We start from the raw sequence: 17,193 nt of genomic DNA, 5'->3' as shown, positions 1-17,193 counted from the left end.
ATGTTAAAAAAAAGTCATGAATCATCTAAAAATGAACATTTTACCAAATTAAAACAAGTACACAAAGAGAAACCAGCTGAATGGTCAACCCACTGAACCGATTAAAAACCCGAATGACACTGTTTTATTTATTTAAACAGCAACTGCTACACCTTTTCAGCTGCTCTTAATTTTCGTCCACAGTAGGTAAATAAGCTCACAAAGACAAGTGGACAAGAACTGCAGTGGCTAGAATTTGGGACGGACGGACCGGGGACCACAAAGAAAATAAAGAATACTGAATTGCTAAGTTTTTCAAAAATTAGCTCAAGGAGGTAATAGGAAATCTGATGGGAGAAAAGGTAAACAGTAGAAAGTCTTTATAGGGTAACCAATGGGTTATTTTTTTACAAGTTCTATACATATCTCATTTCTAGATTTTGTCACACCATATATGAACAAACTAGGTGTCTTCAGGCTAAGGAGTGGCTGTCAGCTGCTACTTTCTAAGAAAAAAAATGTCTAAAGAACACTTATTCTGATCCATTAGCACACAGGTGCAGCAGCTGGAATTATGCAATCCTAGTCCTTTCTGAAGGAAGCTTAGAAAAACATGCATTCACAAATGCACGCAAACACCCAGTTAGTACTATTTCAACTTTCTAAAGAGGGCTACATGCCCACAACCTTGCCTGTTGGATTGACCAGTGGAATTGCATGGGAGAATATCTCTCTTCAGTTATTCTTTTAGAAACAAGCACACACCATTGCATTACAGTGAGAGCCGAGATGAGCCTGTTAGATCAGTCTGCTGCGTTCCTTCAGGCTCCCTACACAATTGAGAACCCTAATCTTTCATGTGGAGAATTTCACTTTCCAAAACGTGGAAGGCAATGAATGAAGCTGGTGGTGGGCATATGCCAGAGAAGGAGGGCCAACTCTGCCCCTCTCACTCTGATCACACAAGGCTTGAAAGCACAAAGAGGAAGATCCCACATAAGTAAACACAAGCGCTAAGTACCATGAAGCCTAAGGAATGCTGCAATTTTACCAGCCATTCACATTCTTTCAATGTGGAAATGTGCTGGTATTATCAAATAGAACAGATCTGCCCTGCTGAAGAAATCTGAAGACCATCTATGAGTTCTTTAGAGAGCACACAGGGATATTCAAACTATAGCTGTGATACAGATGAATAAATAGGCAGCCTGTAACTATAAAATTTCAAACCATAAGGAACACATTTTCTACCACAGAATCCTCACAGTAAAATCCAACTGGTACCTTCCATTGCACTTCTGATCTTCCATTTTAACATTAAAAGCTCTTCGCTTTTGCTTATTTCAACTACTCGGGAGAAGAACGAATCTATTTTGAGCTATTTTCCCATCTGCCAAGCCACTATTTTCAAATTTTAATTTACAGATTATGCAAGGAAGTGCAACCTCTGTGTCAGGTAAATTCTGTGTCAGGAAGCTGAGTAATTTACTATTTCATAGAGATAGGGATCAGTTTTGACATGAAAGCCATTGATAGAAAATAAGAATTGAAAGCTAGGGTGTCATTCACAGTAATTCTTTGGAAGAGAGAATTGGTTTATCTTCTCTTGTCACTGTGATCTTGGTCTTACTTCTTACATAGACTTGACTAAAGAGTGATGTTATTGGAAGATTGAATGCATTAGTACAGACAACACTCAAGAAGCAAACAATATCCCTGTGACAAAGTTATCACAAATACTCTGTCTTCTGAATGAACACCTATCTACCCATTACTCAGTGTCATTCAGAATAATTGTAGCATTCCAAAACTCAGGCACTTCAGCTAGCTGCGACTGGCCTCATATTCAGGAGTACAATACGTTTTTGAGTCTGCATTTTAATCTAGAATTCCAGTTCACTTTTCCCCCTCCCCACCTAGAAATTCTCAGAATGTCCCTAGCAAAAATTCCAACTTTGAGCCATTATGTCCTCCTCGCCAATTTAACATCCAGGATCTCTAAATAATGGAGATTGATTGGTCTCTTATTAACAGAACACTCAGATTTAATTTCATTTCAGTCATGAGCAGAGAAATACATTAAATATTTCCTTTTAAGTATAGCCAGGGGTCCTCAAATTCTGGCAGGCCCTGGCAGCCAAATATTATTTTCTACTATCTAGATGCGATGTCCTCTCACACTATATTACAGCAATTTTATATGGATTTTCAAAACAAATATCAACTTATCCAGAGTGAAGTTAGGGTTAAACACGGGATTTATCTGTGTTAGGCAGCATGTGAAATTATCTTTTTTTAAACTTTTGATTTGGATGATCTGCACTAGGAGATAAGAGAAGCAAGACCATAATGGTTTTCCTGATCCTCTCAGCAGTATTCATTACAACTATGATATCCTTCTGGGTAGACTTGAAGGAATGGAAATTGGGGGCACAGTATTAAACTGGTTGCTAATTCATGAGATATAGGGTCACAATTATAGTGCCAGGGTCACAATTATAGTGCCAGGGGACTGCTGTACTTCACAAGCATTGTCTTAGTAATCTTTACAGCAATAACACCAGGCATAGGCAAACTTGGCCCTCCAGATGTTTTGGGACTACAACTCCCATCACCCCTAGCTAACAGGACCAGTGGTCAGGGATGATGGGAGTTGTAGTCCCAAAACATCTGAAGGGCAGAGTTTGCCTGTGCCTGAATAACACAGCCCAGTAAATATAGTGAAATATACATGAAAACTTTAGAGTAAGTGTGAAATAGATTATTTTTGAAGCAGGTGAAGCCACACACACAAAATACACTAAAAGTTGTAATGTCCAGCCCAGAGCAAAGTGTTTCTTTTTTCTTTTTTATAATATTTATTGCTTTTTGAACAATTTAAACATTACAAAACCAAACATAAACAGAAAAATAAAAACCAATACGATACAATATAAAGACACTACATAACACTAAACACATTAAACTAAACAAAACCAAACAAAGAATTTAAAACACTCAAACAATTTCAATATCATATCTTTCATTCACTTATTTCACCGACCTCCTCACACCTCCCTTTTTGTATTCCACTTCTGTCAAATGTTTCAGCAATTCCTTTCCATCTTCCTCTGTTATCTGTCATATAATTATCTTAACACATTCTAACCTTATTTTACTTTTAAAATTCCATTAATCTATTTATACCTAAATCCTTATAACATTTCTACTAAAGCCATATAACTTCATTCCAACATTTTAACATTCATTAGAGCAAAGTGTTTCTTTCCCAACCCCAGTTATCATATTGGCCTTATTATAAAGAATAACCACCACTCCAGGCATCCCAGTTCATCTTCAAAAGCCACATGTGTTTAGCAGAGGCCTCAGAGCCAGTGAAGGAGTGGTGCCTGACTCAAACTCCTAGGAGCCAACAACTCCTAGGGGCCAAGGTCCCTTCGACTTTCACTTAGCAATTATTAAGGACCCTGGTCACCACACATACTATATTTTACAATTACTTTAAGGTTTTGCCTTATTTTTAAGTTTTGTTATTCAATTGGTGCAGAGGGAAAGCTTATGCTGAAACCGTGAGACAGAGGGAAGTTTTTAATGTGTGATGTCTTACTGTATTTTAATTTGTTGGAAGCTGCCAGAGTAGCTGGGGTGGCATGTAAATCACAACAACAACCTACTACTACTACTATCATCATCATCATCAGGGCCATCCTGATTTGTACACAGTCTATTATCTGCTATGCCACACTGGCTGAAAGTATTTCATCCTACAGATAATCCCTCTCTTTTATAAGCAGTAAAAGTAAAGGTAAAGGTACCCCTGACCATTAGGTCCAGTCGTGACCGACTCTGGGGTTGCGGCACTCATCTCGGTTTATTGGCCGAGGGAGCCAGCATACAGCTTCCGGGTCATGTGGCCAGCATGACTGAGCTGCTTCTGGTGAACCTGAGCAGTGCACGGATAACGCCGTTTACCTTCCCGGCAGAGCGGTACCTATTTATCTACTTGCACTATGACATGCTTTCGAACTGCTAGGTTGGCAGAAGCAGGGACCGAGCAACAGGAGCTCACCCCATCGCGGGGATTCAAACCGCCGACCTTCTGATCGGCAAGTCCTAGGCTCTGTGGTTTAACCCACAACGCTGTGTAACATTGCAGTAGAGGAAGATCTACAGCAAGAGTGAATACAGACCTATCAGATTGTCAACACTATATATCAGCAAATAACACAAGCAGCCCCGCCAGTTTCTACTTACTTTGTTTGAAAGCATGGTAGACATTCAGCAACGTCAAATGATCTCCATCTATGTGGGCGAACCTCATCTTGGCCTCATCCGCCGCTTTCTTGGCTTCCGTGGGGCGCACAAAACACTGTGGGACTAAACAAGGTTGGTATGGGCCCAACACAAACGCCCATATCGATGAGTCACGCATTCACAGATAGAGGAACAAGGCCTAGCTAGGTCAGTTCACAGAGCATAGGGCAGGGCAGGATGGCCTCCAACTGCATCTTGGACTGTCTACTACCTTGATTTGGTACATCAACACCTAACCACATCTGCAAGACAAGAGGGTTTCAAAGCTACAGAATGCCTGATTATTTTGACTAGAAGTAGGCATCAAAAAAAATAATCCTGAAGGCCATCAAAGCGCCAGTTACGTAATGGAAAGATCATGTGACCCCGGTACAAAACCAAGTGCTGATAGCTCTGCCTTGCGGTGGAGACAGTGAATTAGATCCAGCGTCCCTCCCTCAAATGGAAGAGATGCTTCTACTTGTGGAAGGGACTAATACCAGATGGAGGAAGGGGGATAGGGTTTTCACCGATTCCCCCTTCTCTCTGCAACCTCCTTCAGTTCCCACATATTCCAGGGACCTCCACCCTTTTTCTGGTGTCAGGGAGGACTGCAGGGAGAAGGAAAAATAGGAGAAACCTGCTTCCCACCCTTCTAGCAGGAATGTCCCCTGGGAATTCTGGATCCAACCCAACGAATGTTTAAATAAGTAGCCTATGGCCAAGATACACAGCAACCCTTGTAAAACGTTATGCCGACACCTAATCTACTCATAAGAGAATATTAAGATGTATTACGCCTCTGTCCCCAACAGCAGGCATTGCTATCAGCACTGGCAGACAGAAACATATGTGAATAAGCATATTTAGATATAAACGTGTGTACGCGTGTATAGCAGTCCAGGGCTCTGAAGTTTGCGGCAGTGGTGGAAGGTAGACTGCTCAGCAGCTTTTTCAGACCTTAACAAGCAAATCTGAATTTAGTGCACTGTGACTCTACTAGTGCTCTTTACACATTGAACTGTTTAAACAATGCATTTTTTTCTGATGTAATTGAAAATGTCAAAATGAAGGGTAATTAATAACCACCAGTAGTGATTTTACTATTTATAGGAGATAAACACTCCATAAAGCAGCTCATTTGATGCTAGCACAAGCTTCTCTGACTTATAGAAATTATGTATACGTCTTTCATACATGCTTCTAAGTCTTTCCCCTAGAAATTTTGTGCAAATATCATCTTAAAACCTACACATGTGTTTAACTAAAACCAAACATAATGGATGATGAAAGAACAAGAATGAATGTCTACCTGCCATTTAAACTTCATGGTATTTTTGCTTCGGTCACAACCAAAGCTTGTAAAGACTCCTATCACGATTTTTTAAAATAAGTAATACACACAACTTTTAAATTGGTCTATCAGCCTCCTAACTGCGCAGACACACTGGGAAAAGATTGATAACAATACGGAAATTGAATATTCTGCACAACTGCAATATGCCAACCGAAGTACTGCAAGAGCCACACTGTTTACAGTGCGTAATTTAAAAAAACCATGAACCAAAGTCTATTCTACAAAATAGAGTACTCCAAAGACAGAAAATTATTTGAATTATTTGGCTCTAAGGCTAATAAAAAGCATTATGGCAAAAAGCCATTAATTCACTGATCTAATTACTAGTATTTACAAATAAAAATTAGTTGTATTCTTACTGTAAGTTGTAGAATGAAAAGCTGTACTTTTTATCATCTGCTTAAAGGCATCTTATTATGGCTTTAGTTTAAAGAATCAAAATTACTTCAGTTTGGGTAGCTTTAGTAAGCTTTACTATTTCCTATTTCATTTTATCTAACACTTGTGTCCATTTAATTGTTTACACACATCTATACCCACACACCTGGAACTCAGGGTGACTTACTTCTGAGTAGACTGGTATAGTCCTGTACTCTAAACCCGGGGTGTCATGTCTCGCTTCACATTTTGCTCACTGTAATTATGTTTATTGATTCTGTTGGCGACACTTTAGAAAGCAACATGATTTTAGAAATCACTGCACCTTAACTGCATCCAAGAAAATAGCTATCCCTTAGAATAAGAATTTTTTTTTAAGATTGTGTGCTAGTAATAAAATACTGTAACAAATAATGAGTGCACCCATTTTAAAAGCATGAAGGTATGAATATTTTGTTAAATATTTGCAGAGGGCAAGGTTAAAGTAATATGTCTTCCTTCAAAATATTGACATATGCAGTTAAAGAAATTAATACTATGCAGTTGGAAGCAAGAGCTTGCATCAAGTCTTTGCTTGGTTTGATGGAAATTCATGGCATAAAAAGGCAGGCATCCACCTACCACCACCTCCGCAGATAAAACAACAATTTACATGAAACAATTAGATTCTGCCCTGCCCAGCTGCTCTGAGTCTGAACTGTCAAAATTCTGCAATAAACATTGTAGCTTGCTTTTTGAAAAATATTGTTAATACGCTGCAATAATAAAGTGATGGGTTGTCTTACTCAAAACCTTTATCTTACTTGCCATCTTGTTGACATCTTGTTGAATGTACGATGAGAAGTTACTATGGGAAAGGTTTCAGCACATACAAAATAGGTATTTCTTGCCTTACCTGCACAGATTCTGAGCAGGTTATTTTTAAAGGTTTAGGCTGGTACCCAAAGAAAATACTAGTTCCACATGTCAAACAGGGCTCCGGGCTTGAGCTTCTCAAACAGCAGCATCCCTGTGCAAACCACTTTTGAAACTGAAGTCAACTTTCAAAAGCAGCATGCGATATCGCTGGGGATGCTTCTCAAAGTTTTAAAAACCCCACTAAGCAGGCCCAAGTCCTCGGATCCATCCAGGCAGCTCTTTGGATTCCAGCCCTAATGAAAACTTGTCCACGGTAACAAAAGACTGCTGTTCAGACAAGTCCACACTACAATTTCTGCATCGGCCACCCTTTCAAAAACTGTGATGCGCTAATGCTAAGAAAATGCTTTCTCCGCCTGGCATTCCCTTTTATCAATGAAAACCTGAGACGTTTATGCTAGGATTCTTCTACAGAAAAACTGGTACATACTAGCTATGTAAGTGGCGACCACAAGTTAAAGGGCTGAAAATAAAGTGGATGATTATGACTATCAATCACTTGGTAACAAAAAAAAAATGGGCATAAGTTAAAAATTTAAGAGACAGAAATGAACTCCTATGATCTGGAATCCTTAGTAGGTATATTTTTTTGCTGCCGTGAGAGAAGTTAGACCATTTCACACACAATGACTTCTTTAGCTTCAGTGTTGATTTCATTTATAAACTTTACTCCATTATGTATCACGCTATACAATAACTTGGAAAGGCACAGTTCAAACTGTTTAGAAGTTATAAGTCCTGTTGCAGGAACAATAATACAAGCTTCCCCTAACTGGAGATCTGTGTTTTGATTGGCATCTCTGTCCCTGCTATTACCTGACAGCATGGCAGTAATAGATAGAATCTCATTAGAACAGTTGTAGTCGCAACTTGCTATAACCATTTTAGCCAGCTGTGGATCGAGAGGAAATTCTGCCATCATGGATCCCAGTTCAGTCAAGTCTCCATCGTCATTTAAAGCAGCTAGGTAATTCAAAAGCTCAAGTGCTCTCATCAAGGTCTCTGGAGCTGCAAAAAAACAACAACATACTCTTATAAATTAATCTGCCTTTAGGAAGCAAAAATGTAAGTACACTTTTATAAGCAATCTCATTTTCCATTCTGTAGCTGACAAAATCCAGAATACAATCTACCAGAAAATTAAGTTACCGAGATCTAGCCACCAAGGAATCAAATAAAACTCAAATTTGCTTTAGGGTTGTGTTCAACAAGAATCACATCTGTTTTCAGATTAGCCATTTTGGGACCGACTACGGGTATGATGTTCTGCAGACTCTCTTCTAGCCATTTGATACATCTGTAAGTAGGGATATTGATGAAACTGTATTTGGCATAAAATAGGGACATGGGTGGCGCTGTGGGCAAAAGCCTCAGTGCCTAGGACTTGCCGATCGAAAGGTCGGCGGTTCGAATCCCCGCGGCGGGGTGCGCTCCCGTTGTTCGGTCCCAGCGCCTGCCAACCTAGCAGTTCGAAAGCACCCTCGGGTGCAAGTAGATAAATAGGGACCGCTTGCTGGCGGGAAGGTAAACGGCGTTTCCGTGTGCTGTGCTGGCTCGCCAGATGCAGCTTTGTCACGCTGGCCACGTGACCCGGAAGTGTCTTCGGACAGCGCTGGCCCCCGGCCTCTTAAGTGAGATGGGCGCACAACCCCAGAGTCAGACTGGCCCGTACGGGCAGGGGTACCTTTACCTTTACCTTTTTACTTGCCAAAACCTATGGCAAGTTCTTATCTTTTGATATATATATTTTTGCAAGCCTTCTTCAGTCATTACTCACATGGGGAGGGATACATCAGAACATAAAACTACTCAACAGGAACACAGGAAGTTGCCTTTTACTGAGTTAGATCATTAATCCATCTAGCTCAAGAATGTATGCAATGACTGGCAGTGGAGTGGCTCTCCACGATTTCAGATTGGAGACCTTTCCAACCATACCTGGAGATACCCAGGGATTGAACCTAATGCCTTATGCAGGAAAGTAGATATTATACAACTGAGATGTGGCCCTTCCCTAAACACTTTAAAAGCCAAATTGTTACAATACCTTGTAACACTGGATCAACACTACATTCCAAAACAAGTTGTGGCCCAAACAAATTATGGTGACCATTGCCTCATGCTAGATCATGGGTCGGCAAACTAAGGCCCAGGGGCCGGATCCAGTCCAATCACCTTCTAAATCCGGCTCGCGGACGGTCCAGGAATCAGCGTGAGTAGAATGTGTCCTTTTATTTAAAATGCATCTCTGGGTTATTTGTGGGGCATAGGAATTCATTCTTTTTTCTTCTTCTTTCCAAAATATAGTCAGGCTCCCACCACATGATCTGAGGGACGGGGGACCGGCCCCCTGCTTAAAAAGTCTGCTGACCCCTGTGCTAGATAGTCTGCTGTTCATCATCGTAACACCTGTCTTGCATTTTATGTGCCATACATTCACAAGTTCAGCAGGAAGCTAGCAAAGCCATCGCGGCTTTCATTTTTTAAGCATGACATAAGAATACTGATTAGTGACTACTGGACTCCTTTCTCATCTTTCTGTTTAGGCTGATAATGTGGTATATTCTCTTCAGGGAACAAATTTATTTCAGGCTACGGCAAAGTTCCTGACAAAACAATGATCTAGATATTGCTTATTATATTACTGCATGTTGAAGCTTTTACAAAAAACATACCTGGTGGGTCCATAAAATCAAAATGAACCAAATCATCTATGCCTAGTTTCTTCAGCTGTAATACCACAGAACCCAAGTTGGACCTTAGAATTTCAGGATAGGTGTTGTCCTGGAAAACAAATATTTTATTAATTTTGGTTTCACTTTAGTATCGTATCTGTAATTTTTCCCATTATCCAAAAGAATGAAGACTGCATCCACAGCTGGAACAGAAGACTACAGCCTCAGTGGGCCATACCTGGGGTTGTAAATGTGGTACTGTTATACCTGTCCCAATGGCCCAAGACACAATTAAACTATAGTTCTCTGTCCATTAATATACTTATGTTCATTTATTCAACAGGACTTAGACTGGGGGCGGGGGGAGATCATTGTTGTTGTTTGTTACTAAATTATGCATTTTTGTGTTTTTAAATTGTAAACTACCCTGTAATTCTCAGATGAAGGGCAACATAAAACAGAGCAAGTTAAACTTTACAATGAAATGGATACAAGACCTAGGTCATTTTTTAAAAATTAATGTTTAGAAAAGTATCTGGAAGTAAAATGATGACAAAACTACATGGCACATCTCAAAAATTATGCAAAATTATGTGTACTTAAGTTATTCTATACTAGAAATGTAAAGAAAAGAAATGGGAACTTTATTTCAATTTATGCTGGCTTGTTCTTTTGCTAAGAAATACTGGTCTACTACAGGGCAATCAGGAATAAAGACCCTTTTATACTTTATTAATACTCCTATTTACAAAATCCATAAAGAGGCACTTCTACCTTGCTTGACAACAACGGCCACAATTGTTTATGCGAAGATCTGTGTATGTGTGTATGCAATTGTTAAGTATTCAATGGTAAAGTTCCATGGGCATAAAACTACCACCAGAGATGTTCCCATTGGAAGCAGCCAGCAATTTAACTCAAAGTACCTCAAACCAGAATTGGGTATTCTAGGGGAAGGGCAGGGACTGGTTCATCGGGGAGGCTCCAGGATCAAGCCCCTCATTCGTACCAGCCTGGAGCTTTCTCATACTGAAAACCAAGGGAGAGAATTGCACACACAAAAAGTATCCCTATGGGAGAAGGAGGCGGGAAGCTGAACCTCCTGCCTCAACTGGCACAAACTAGCAGGACTTTGGCAGTAGCAGATGACTTGCTTCCTTGCACCCCACCTGAGACTCACTCAGAATTGCGCTGTACTTGAGATAAAGGCAAATGAAAATGTTGAACATCTTCAATCCGAGAAGCAGAAGTAGCATCAGAAGAGTAGTATCACAACCTTCCACAACCAAAATAATCTAACAAGGCTGACAGTCAAGTCGTCTAGCATGATACATAGTTCCCAGCTCCAAAGGGAGACTATTATTACGTCTTTTGATGATAAATTATTTTTTTAAAAAAAATTCTGGACATCCTGTATTAAACTCTAGTGTAATAATTGGCTTCTAAAATACTGTAATTTTTGCTCCATAAGACACACTTTTTTCTTCCTAAAAAGTAAGGGGAAATGTCTTATGGGGCGAATGTGTGGTCCCTGGAGCTGAATTGCCCAGGGGCGAAAAGCAGATCATGCTCTTTCTTTTGAAAGAGGGAAGTGGGTGTTGAAACAAAGCCGCTGATCGCAAGCGAGATAAGGGAGATAAAGGAAGCTGCCTGGGAGGGGGGAGGTAAAAGCCCATGGATTTTTACATTGGGTCACCCAAATTTCACCATCAGATCACATAGCATGTCCATGGCTACAGCCTGCACCAAAAAAATCACCCACCCACTGTTGTGTGGGGCTGCAATGGTGCAAAAACGGATCCACATGGATTCTCAGGATTTTTGCATTGGGCTACCCGAAACTCACCGTCAAATCACATGTCTGTGGCCACAGCATGAACCACAAAAAGCATACATCCACTGTTTCGTTCAGAATATTTTTTTCCCTCTTCTAAAAACTAGATGCGTCTTATGGAGCAAAAAATATGGTAGATCTTTAAAAAAGGAATTTACGCACCTGCATCTCGGTTTTGTAAGCCTTCTCCGTATACAGTCGGAAGCACTTGCCTGGCCTAGTACGACCAGCACGGCCAGCTCTTTGCTGAGCAGAAGCTTTACTTATTGCGGTCACCAAGAGAGACTCGACTCTTATACGAGGATTGTATACCTATTTGATGGAAGAGTTAAGTACAGAAAACTAGTATGAGTACTTCGAAGTTCAAATATGAAATATGTAAGAAGAAATCCATTCCGATAGGTGGCTTGTTAAACAAGGAACAAAACTAAGCCATATCTACTATTTTGTTCACTTTCGAAGTATAATCTACTAAGCAGGTTGGTGTCACAACTGGTTTTAAAAGCAAGAGAGAATGGCTTTCCACATGCTGCACTGGAGTTTTGTAACTAAGTGTAACTCAATCCTCATTGACTCAGAGAATCTTAGAGCTGGAAGGGACCCTGCGAATCATCTAGTCCAATGTTCCCCAACCTTGGGCCTCCAGCTGTTTTTAGACTACAATTCCCATCATCCTTGACCACTGGTGTTGCTAGCGAGGGATGATGGGAGTTGTAGTCCAAAAACAGCTGGAGGCCCAAGGTTGGGGAACACTGATTCCCCTGTAACACAAGAATATGCAACTATCTCATACAGGACTCAAACCTGCAATCCTGGCGTTATCAGCACCATGTGCTATCAGAAATATTCTTCCAGAAACTGAGGAGTGCTACAACATGAACTCTTACAGCACTGGCCTACTTGTCGCACAGCACTTCTACCTACTTTTTCTTCCACTTACGGATCCACACATTTAACCCTGTTAACCATAAAAAGTAGGAAAGAAGACCAAAGACAGGTCAATTCTAAGTAATTCCATCTTAAGTTCCGGGGAAATGATCTAGCACGTATGAAAGAATCCATGTTTACCTTTTGCTTGGCAAATCCAGGATCAATGACAAACACAACGCCATCTATTGTCAATGATGTCTCAGCAATATTAGTTGACACAACTACCTGTTGAACGATAAAATAGACATCTCTTCTGTGAATGATACAAATAAGGCAAAAATGCTGTATAGTGATGTTAGGTGCTGCCGCACTTTGAAGCCTTTTTGTTGGGATTTCAAGCACGGGCTGCATGAAAGCCCATTGTAATCAGCTCTGCAAAGGACTTTCCACCCACACTGTTCATTGTAACCTCCTTCAAATCTCAGTGGTTTAAACAAGCCCTGCAAAAAGGAGCTGGGAGTGTGTACCTTAGTAGAGCTCTAAGGTGGGGAGAGGTTATTCTCAGCTTCAACCTCCCCTCTTCCGCTCTTGCCTGAATCATCCTCCTTTCCTCCCCCTTCCTCTGCCATTGCTACATCTCTGATGTCATGTATTACATCAGTTATAGAGTGTGTGTGGCTTCCCCAGAATGGCCTGGCAGCCTGAATGGGAAAGCCAATGCAAATAGGTCATGCTACAAGGGTTTCTGCTTGCAAACGAGAATAGCTTTCGCTGTTATTCTGTTGCCACCTGCAATATAAGCACTGCCACATTATGTAACCCAGCTGCATCATTCAACGTGGGTGAGGTCTCCAAACACAAGCAAGCATACCTTACTTTCAGGGAGACCTTCCCTTCAACCCACTGCTGAACAACAATCTGGGGCATGCTAACATGAGCAGAATTATTGTTGTGACCACTCTGTCAGTTGTTATCCCAAGCCCCACACTCTTTCTAACAGCTGAAGCTGGGAGAAGAAAGCAGAGCCTTGAAAGAATGCAGCTCAGAGATAAGAACATCTCATCTCTTTATTCTAGATAACAGGTCTTCAAATGGTGCAGCTGGACCCACTTGTGGGTCACACCCTGATCCAAGGTGGGTCACAACAGGAGCACTACCACCATGCAAATATATGGTCAACAATTAAGAATTGGGTCCCCCAACGCATGTTTGGGTTAAAAGCAGGTCCAAGGTCAGAAAAGGTTGAAGAAACCAGTTCTAGATCACCATACCACATGATTACTCATTTTTTTTAAATGTTGTGTTTCTGGCTTCTAGCTACTTTGAACTTAAAACCTCATTATAACACTCACAATTATAAGTCTGCCAAATCACACCCAAGGCTGCTTTGGCCCCGCAGGGTACTTTGAAACATCAGTTTGAGAAATAACACAACAATCTAATTCTCAAACTGCATATTCCCATATCAATGGCAACTCACTAAGCTTCTCCTTTTCACACCCCTCGATTGAAGCTATTTCTAAAATTCTGCTTCACTGAAATCTTTTAAATCATGCATTTAAAGTTAATGCATTAATGATTACAAATAAAGTTCATTGATTTCTTTATTTTTAAAATTAAACAACATGATTCATTCCTGTTTACGGGACAAAGCCACGTGGAAGAAAAGAACACTGCGGAAATCACCAATGATGAACTTAAACATCACAGCACCCTAAAATCAGCTGGAAAGACACAAAGGGTGAGAGATGAGAAAGTAAACTGGACCACATTTCCCAAATATTAGATGTTTTAGCATGTGAAGCTCAAAGCTAAGTTCTTTTGCGATGCACAGTAACCAGATTACGGCAATATATGCCAAGCTATAAAATGTTTACAGTGTAATTCTATACATGTCTACTCTGAAATAAGTTCCACTGATTTCAATGTGACTAACTCTCACCTAAACGGGTATAGGATAATAGTGTTAATAACTTTACCTTTCGTCCTATTGCACCATTTGTTTTTTTGGGAGGGGGAGGCTCAAAAATCCTCTGTTGCTGCTGCGGCGGAAGTGTAGAATATAATGGAATGATTTTAATGTCACCAACTTCAGGGCCCAGATCATCAATTTCACGCTTTATCCTCTTACAGGCTTCATCTATTTCCTACACAAACAAGAGTCCATGAAAACTTTAAACTTTTTTCCAGCTTAATGGCTTTGAAAGCTTAAAAAAAAAAAAAAGACAACAACATGCTACAAAACAAGTTATTTTTAAACTAATTTGGACATTTGTTGAATTTTCAATGGGACTTCCACAGCAGTCCAAGATGCCTCATAGTCTTTATTCCAATGAGCATAACAGCCTTATTTGCATTCAACACCCTTTTTCTTTTAGTCGTATTTCCTAATTAATTCTCTACAAATTGTACTAAAATTGAAATCTCTCACCCAGGAATATTAAACTGCACTCATGACCTTTTCAATTTTCAGAATCTAAAAGAAATTGATGTGCAAGATATTTTAAATAAGCCAATTAAGCTTTAATGTCACGTATCACTAATGCAATTATATGGAAGATTTGCTTCATTGTATCTAATGAGAACAAACACCTTTACAGTATAAACATAGATGCTCAAGAAACAGCCTCCTCTCAGTCCAAGTTAACATGGTTTATGAAAGACCTCAGAACTCTTACTAGAAATTGTTTTGTATCTTCCCATGGAAAAGGCTACACTGTTATTGAACTTCAAGGTATTTATCAACAAGCTAAGATATTATTAAAGTTCTGAGCTAGTCTCACCCATTAACCTATCCTATGGTGGGAAGCACAGAAAAACATGAATTGTCACATTATTACCACATTATTTAATACTAAAACAGATGAAAAAGATGAATGAGTAGCAGTAGTTTGTCTTAAACAAGACTAAAAGGCAAGATACAGTATAGTGAAGCATGAACCATGCACTTTATACAGAGAGCTGCTACAGAAATTATGGTTCTACCACTTATTTTCCAATCAAGACTATAATGAAGATGTAGTTGTCTTTTGTTTCGTGTTCTATTCAGCAATCTAGAATCACACCACCTACTGATCACTTTATACTTCAATAGAACTTGCTACAAAAAAAAACCCCTAAAATATTAAGAGGGGGACTGGAATGGCATGAATACCTTTTTGAAATCAGAAAGCTTTTTTTAGTTTCTTAGTGCTTTCTTGCAAAAATGATTTCAATGTGAAAAGAAATACCTCTATCCCTCTGGGTTAGGATGCCCCCTACTGGTCTACTAAACTAGAAACAAAAAATATAGTTACTGTGTTAAAGCTATGGTTTAGGTATTTTGCGCTGCTGAAATGCTTAAAAAGTTCAGACAACTTTCTAGTTACATCACAAAAATAGTTTCAAAACAGGTGAAGCCAAAACCCAATAAATTTATGATATATATCCAGTAACATGCAAAGTTTGTTAGCCTCATAGTAATTTGCTACAGAATAGAAACAATAAGCCATGCATTGTAATATCCCCTGCTTCACAATGGGTATATTATGTGTTCTAATTACAGTGAATGCATACTGTGACCACATTAGTTCAAATGCATCACACAATGTGGTTAAGATTATTTGGTGGAACCCAAGACTCTATATAAAAGTGCTCACTCAATAGACATGTTCAATACTTAAAATATTGAAACAGAATAATTTGAACATTCCATTTTAGAATGCGGAAATCACCGTAGTAGGTTTGTAAAACCTATAGATGTCAGATTAAAAGAACACAAAATATGAATTCAAAATGGGCAGGGAGGTAGTTTCATGGTTAATGACCAGATGATCTTATAGTAAGTTCAGTTCTCCAAATATGTGCTAGAATCAGAGCAGGATTCTACAGTTTGCTTTTTTTGGAAAGCCATAGAATCTGCTCGGAAACAAAAATAAGAGGTCACAGCAAGCCCCCTCAATTACTGACAGGGTTGGGTCCTGCCATTGCTGCTACAGAAAAGAGCAAAGGCACTATTGGAATAGCAAGTGCTACTATGAACAAGCATCTTTCTTCCACAGCACCGAGTGGAAAACAGGGCCACCAAAGCTACGACATAGGACTCTCTGCACTTTCAAGAAAGGTTGCTAAGCAACAGTGACAGACTCTTAAGATATTTGTTTCTTCTGGGCACACCAATGAGCTGAAGTGTTGGCTCCCCAAGGAGAATGGAAGGAAAGTATTTTGCTCAGCAGCCTTTTCTTCCTGTGTGACACTTTGAGGAGCGTCTGTACGTCTACTCTGTTGACCAGCAACCACAAAGTTTCTAATTCCAGATGGAGAACAAGGCTGAAGAAGTCCCAGCCTTGAAGTAATTCACGTTATTACACATCAACATGTGAACATGCTGGTTTGTATCTGGCATTTAAATAAAATGCCCATTTACATATGCAGCACCAGTCTATAGTAGCTCAAAGCTTCCGACATCAATATTATCAACTATATTGGATGGGAAGACAGGAAATGATAAGAACCCAAAGCAATAACAACAAACCACAGTAGGATATGAGACTTTTTACAAAAAGCTAAGGCGTTTCTCACAAGGAGATCTTTGGAAGTCCTTCGAAATATCAATAATTTTTTATCCAGATTCATTTTGCCCAAAGGATTTGGCTAATCAAGAATAGCTTCTAATGGAACGTTCTGTACTTGGGTATACCCCTGAGTATAGGCATGGAAAAAGTGGCAGTGCTCCCAATTCCCAACATGTAAAAGGCACAAGCTGCAAATATACACATAATAGCCTTTCATAGCTGACACGCTGTGCATACATTTGAATATATGTATAGCCAGGTGGAAAGTGTTGCTGCAGAAGCCCCCTAACAGGTAACAGAATACAACTAGAGCAGCGTTTCCTAAACTGCAGCCCA

At 39.8% G+C, this 17,193-nt stretch overlaps 1 protein-coding gene and 1 long non-coding RNA gene across 2 annotated transcripts in view; one reads left to right on the top strand and one right to left on the bottom strand.

The window, feature by feature from the left end:
* Positions 1–17,193, bottom strand: part of DHX15 (DEAH-box helicase 15) — a 46,493-nt gene that overhangs the window by 5,979 nt on the left and 23,321 nt on the right. Inside the window, exons 6-11 of the mRNA XM_083458194.1 lie at positions 14,284–14,451; positions 12,503–12,589; positions 11,597–11,746; positions 9,601–9,709; positions 7,742–7,933; positions 4,234–4,356 (exon numbers count right to left, since the gene is read on the bottom strand). Of these exons, the coding sequence (XP_083314320.1) occupies positions 4,234–4,356; positions 7,742–7,933; positions 9,601–9,709; positions 11,597–11,746; positions 12,503–12,589; positions 14,284–14,451 (829 nt within the window). The remainder of the gene's footprint in view (positions 1–4,233; positions 4,357–7,741; positions 7,934–9,600; positions 9,710–11,596; positions 11,747–12,502; positions 12,590–14,283; positions 14,452–17,193) is intronic.
* On the top strand, positions 2–2,736 carry LOC310657429. Its single transcript, XR_014501776.1, has 2 exons — positions 2–2,569; positions 2,661–2,736. It is a non-coding gene; the product is annotated as an uncharacterized lncRNA (long non-coding RNA).

Source organism: Podarcis tiliguerta, assembly GCF_965153285.1.
Source record: "Podarcis tiliguerta genome assembly, chromosome: 9".
NCBI lineage: Eukaryota > Metazoa > Chordata > Lepidosauria > Squamata > Lacertidae > Podarcis > Podarcis tiliguerta.
Note: the sequence above shows the minus strand (reverse complement) of the source record. Positions and strands in the feature narration are given on the sequence as shown.